Source organism: Triticum urartu, chromosome 3 (genome assembly GCF_003073215.2).
Source record: "Triticum urartu cultivar G1812 chromosome 3, Tu2.1, whole genome shotgun sequence".
In the NCBI taxonomy this organism is placed as follows: domain Eukaryota; kingdom Viridiplantae; phylum Streptophyta; class Magnoliopsida; order Poales; family Poaceae; genus Triticum; species Triticum urartu.
The window spans coordinates 19814930-19820713 of NC_053024.1; the positions used below are offsets into that span (position 1 = coordinate 19814930).

The window sequence follows — 5784 nt, forward strand, 5'->3', positions numbered from 1 at the left end:
ATAGCGTTGCTAGTTGCAGGTGAAGATGAAGTTTGTTCCTTGTTGGGACATGGATATTGTTGGGATATCATTATTATCTCTTATTTACTTTAATGCACCTATATACTTGGTAAAGGGTGGAAGGCTCAGCCTTATGCCTGGTGTTTTGTTCCACTCTTGTCACCCTAGTTTCTGTCATACCGGTGTTATCCTTGATTTTGCGTTCCTTACGCGGTTGGGTGTTATGGGAACCCCTTGACAGTTCGCTTTGAATAAAACTCCTCCAGCAAGGCCCAACCTTGGTTTTAACATTTGCCACCTAAGCCTTTTTCTCTTGGGTTCTGCAGACTCAAGGGTAATCTTTATTTTAAACCCTCGGTCCAGTGCTCCTCTGAGTGTTGGTCCAACCTGTCAGCCGCCGGTGGCCACCAGGGGCAACTCTGGGTTGGCCTACCGGAAGTTTGGACAATTTGGTGTGCCCTGAGAACGAGATATGTGCAGCTCCTATCGGGATTTGTCGGCACATTCGGGCGGCTTTGTCGGTCTTGTTTTACCATTGTCGAAACGTCTTGTAACCGGGATTCCGAGACTGATCGGGTCTCCGAGAGAAGGATTATCCTTCGTTGACCGTGAGAGCTTGTGATGGGCTAAGTTGGGACACCCCTGCAGGGTTTTGAACTTTTGAAAGCCGTGCCCGCGGTTATGGGTGGATGAGAATTTGTTAATATTTGGTTGTAGAGAACTTGACACTTAACTTAATTAAAATGAATCAACCACGTGTGTAGCCGTGATGGTCTCTTCTCGGCGGAGTCCGGGAAGTGAACACGGTTCTTGTGTTATGCTTGAACGTAAGTAGTTTCAGGATCACTTCTTGATCACTTCTAACTTCTCAACCGTTGCGTTACTTCTCTTCTCGCTCTTATTTGCGTATATCAGCCACCATATATGCTTAGCGCTTGCTGTAGCTCCACCTCACTGACCCTATCCTACCCATAAGCTTAAATAGTCTTGATCTCGTGGGTGTGAGATTGCTGAGTCCTCGTGGCTCATAGATACTTTCAAATAGTTGCAGGTGCCGATGATACCAGTGCAGGTGACGCAACCGAGCTCAAGTGGGAGCTCGATGAAGATCTTGATCATTGTTTTGTTTCGTTTCCTGTTGATCAGTAGTGGAGCCCAGTTGGGACGATTGGGGATCTAGCATTTGGGGTTGTCTTCTTTTATTTTGGTTCCGTAGTCGGACCTTGATTGTATTCTGGATGATGTATGTTTAACTTGTATTTGTGTGAAGTGGCGATTGTAAGCCAACTCTTTATCCCTTTCTTATTCAGTACATGGGTTGTGTGAAGATTACCCCTCTTGCGACAAGCCTACCATGTGGCTATGCCTCTAAGTCGTGCCCCGACACGTGGGAGATATAGCCGCATTGTGGGTGTTACAATTGATAACCTTGGTTCTTAACTGACAGAAATACTTATCTCTAAATACTGCTTCATCCTCTCCTCTTCGAGGAAATCCCAACACATCTCACAAGTAGCACACGACAATGAAATATTGGCCGTCACAACGCTTCAATAGAAGATTGAAGATGATCATGGAGATTCCCGGCGCCTAGGGCTATACCGTATCATGCTTTTATGAATTGCCTGAGATGTTTGTCGCTTTGTTGTTTGCACCATTTGATTGCATAGTAGTCAATTATTAGGGTGATCTCCCACAGTAAATATCAAGTTAAAAGGTGCTCTTCCCGATGTTGCAACCGTCTATAACACGTAGCATTTCGGAGTGCATCATGTCCACATGAGTACAAATGGGACGTGAGGTGTAAGCTGAAACTGGCCAGACCATGTTAGCACATAGCACTTTGTTGCCTTGAATTTCTAGTAGAATCGTTCTGAGCTCGGAGCACAAAGCATCTAAAGATGAACAGGTGTCACATGGAGATATGATCGGCAAAAATTTGCCCACCAGTCAAAATTCTCGTCATCAGTAATGTCCACATCAATGCTGAGAACTAGATTTGGATCTTGAATCACTCACTATCAATTATGATAGATATTGATTTGAGTGGGAGTGCACTTTATATTAAATTTATTTAAACACTAGTGCAACATTAATTATGAATAAATTTCTAAATAAATCTTGTGTCTATCATTGTTGATCAATGGCTTGCAATATATTCAACTTAGCCCCTATGTTAGATAAAGAAAAGTTGGCTGCTAATGGGGGAAACCATGCGGATTGGATCTGAAACCCGAAATTTGTTTTGAGGAGTGATAAGAAGGAGTACGTGCTGGATTAGCCACTGGGTGATTCTCCTGGAAAGGATGCAACACTAGAAGAAGTTGCTGCTTACATTGCTCGTAGTGATGACTATGATTTAGTCCAGTGTCTCATGTCAACTTGCATGGATCCGGAACTACAGAAGCACTTTGAAAAATCTACTACTCAATTTATAATTGGGTCAATGGAAGTTCTAAACAAGAAGCAGGAAAGGACCGAACGTTTTGAATTAACCAAGGCCTTGATTGAATGCAAGATGAAAGAGGATTCCTCAATGAGTGGGCATATAGTAAAGCTTGCTGGCTATGTTGATAAACATGCTTCTCTCGAATTTGGGATTCCTCCAACACTCGGTACATATATTGTGCTTGTTTCACTCCCCCATCTTACGATGGCTTTATCATGAATTACAACATGAATGGGATGAAGAAAAGTGCAAATGAGTTGTTTGCTATGCTCAAAACTGCGGAAGCTGGAATGCAGAAGAACAAAACAGTGTTCATGGTCAACAAGACCACCAATTTTAAGAAGAAGGGCAAGTCCAAAAAGAAGAAATATACTGAAGCCGGTAAGACCGAGTCTCAGAAGTAGAACAAGGGCGGAGCCTCTAAAGAGACTGAATGTTTCTACTACAAGCAGAAGGGACACTGGAAGCGTAACTGCAAGAAGTATTTGGCGGATAAGAAGAACGGCTCTTCTGGTAAAGGTATAATCATTACACAAAGTTGATGTTATTCTGCTTGTAAATTTCTGTATGCCATGAGTATTTGATATTGATTGAATACATTGAGATGTATAAAGTCCGATGGATATAACAGGGTGCGGTGAATATTTATACTTCATCAATGTTACGAGTAAATATGATTTGCTAGATAAAACATAAAGACTGAAATATTGAAATGGCTCACGGGATGAAGATATAATATCAATATGACAGAAGATAAAAATATCCTTCTTTCATGGAGAACTATATCTAAGCCATAAGTTTAGCAATAAATTAAATAATTGTCGAATTATTCTTACTGATCTGCTCTTATTAGAATTTTGGGGATTCATAAATGAAACAACATAATATTCACTAAACAGATACACCATCTAAAATGACCTGATAAAAACCATAAAGAGTTATGGAATATTTTAGACCAAGGCTTCATTTTAGGTTTTGTGTTCCTTTCACTAAATTTAAAGGACAAAATGTTTGTTATAGAATGAATATTTTTTGAGAAACAGGTTTTCTTGTTAGAAGAGCAAGTGGGAGGATGATACAACTTATTGAGATTATTAATCTCTGGCTTAAGATATAACAAGACTAAACCAGAAATGTTCTGGAATATTTTGTCTGTAAAGCTGAGCAAAGAAATTGTCACATTAGACGTAGAAGCTTTCGGTTAAGACTGTAACAAAATGCAAATGTCAGTTATATCCATTTCGCGTCTTTTTGTAAATCTAGGCAATCTATGTGCGCAGAGCTCATTACCAGATAGGTTTTCTTCCATGTTTACCAGGGTAATCAGTTATACATCCCCACAGTCCTTAAATGACAAAAAAGACACAAAACTTCCTCTTACTAATACATAATGCAGAAAATCACCAAATCATAAATGCCCCTCTGACAGACATAATAGGAATTCTAAACTCGACAACCCATAAACAACATTATGCTGCGCTAGAATCAAAGATCTGTTATATGCTCAAGACACTCCGGGGTTTTCTTATATGTTAACAACCGTGAAATTGCAACGACCAAGGCCCGTAAGAACTGCACTGATTGATGGGACTTATGGAGTATTTGGGGTTTGAGTACCGCCATCTAACAAATCAAAACCGTCAATATATACTAAAGGGCTTCGAATGTCTTGCCTCCGACCCTCAAATCCAGACTGCGAACCTGAGACGCCGAAGCTTGGAGATCCCCTCAACTTCCACCGGGCGGCGCGCTTGCGGAACAACGGTGGCAGCGGCGCGGCCGACACAATGAGTTAAGTACGGGTGTGGGCTCCACTGTATCGATTGTGTACGAATACACACAACAAAAAAATCATTCGGCCACTGTTGATATATTGACTAGTGTACGCACAAATCGCGGGATTTAATCCGAAGCCTCTACGGTACCCGGTAGAAACTAGAAACCGGTACCGCTGGTTTTTCATTTCGCCTGGACGCCAATCTGATGAAGAAGAGTGAGGTGGAGTAAACAGGCCCAAATCTCAGCATAAGATGTAGCAGCTGCTTATTAATTACATCGACATGCACGCAAGTAAACGCAGATCTTTAGTGCCCAAACTACTATTGTCCGCAGCGGTCGGGGACGAACCCAACCATGTCCGCACGAACGTCGTACACCACCTCCGTCGTCTCCTGCGCCAAGGTCCCGATGACCGCCGCGACCCCGGGCGGGTAGACAGCCCACGGCGGCGCGGCAAACGCGAGGCACCCTGCCGAGAAGACGTGGTCGCGGTCCTCGAAGTACATCATCTGCCGGATGCCGAGCTCCAGGCTCGCGTCGCTATCGAACGTGAGCGTCACGTGCGGCACGTCGATCTTCCTCAGGCCGGTGAAGTTGTAGCACGTGTCGAGGAAACCCATCGGCGGCGCCACCGGATACTGCGCCATCTGCTCCTTGAACTGGTCGCGGAGGGCCGCGTAGGTCTCCGGCATCAGGTAGGTGAAGGTGGTGCGCAGCGCCATGAGCGCGTCGCCGGCGGGGACCGGGATGACCGGCCTACCGGTGCCTAGGCTTAATCCGGCGAGCCGGACGAAGTACGAGTTGGGAAGGGCCGCGTTACTCCGTAGCGGGGTGTAGCTCACCTTGCGTTCTGGGCCTGGAAGGGGTGCGCCGATGGAGAGGAAGCCCCGGGCGCCCGTCCAAGTCGGCAGGCAGTAGGAGAAGGCCGCCGTGTCCGGAGACGAAGGGGCTCGGGACGGCAGTGAGTGGCTGTCCCGGCCGAGATCGAGAAGGCCGGATGAGCGGCCAGCCGTTCTGCCGCCCATCTCCATGCAGTTGGCCCTGAAGTTATCCACGGTGGTCGGCGTGGATCGAGAGAACGTGAGCGTGTCTGTCACGACGGTGACACTCGATATCACGGCGCCGTTCTTGGCCACGGTGGTGCTGGCGCAGCTGGGTCCGGAGCAAGCTTCCAGCGGGCAGTCCGGCGAGCCGCACGGAACATGGGCGACGGAGGAGGACCGGGACGGGTCGAAAGCGCCTGGCTTGCAGTTGCAGTGGAGGAGCGTGGCTCCGCCCGCCCCGGCGTCGAACCCCACGGTGAGGTTCTGCGCCGGAGTGCCGTACCCGACGACGACGTGGTACTCGGACTCGGACGTGCCCGGGAGAGTGACGAGGGGACTGCGGGGTCTGCGAGTGACGGGGAGGGAGTTGGGTGGCGGTGCGTGCTGGGCTTTGTAGGCCGCGTACCGGGCCTGGGTGGAAATACCGGCGTCGAACTCGAACGTGAGCATGACGGGGGCCAGGAGAAGAAGAAGAAGAAGAAGCAGGCGCAGCAAGTGCACGGAGGAAATCAT

At 46.8% G+C, this 5784-nt stretch overlaps 1 protein-coding gene across 1 annotated transcript; it reads right to left on the reverse strand.

Moving 5' to 3' along the window:
• Positions 1-4548: 4548 nt before the first annotated feature.
• Positions 4549-5784, reverse strand: LOC125547716 (aspartyl protease family protein At5g10770-like). Its single transcript, XM_048711517.1, has one exon. It carries the CDS (start codon positions 5782-5784, stop codon positions 4549-4551), a length of 1236 nt encoding a protein of 411 aa, XP_048567474.1.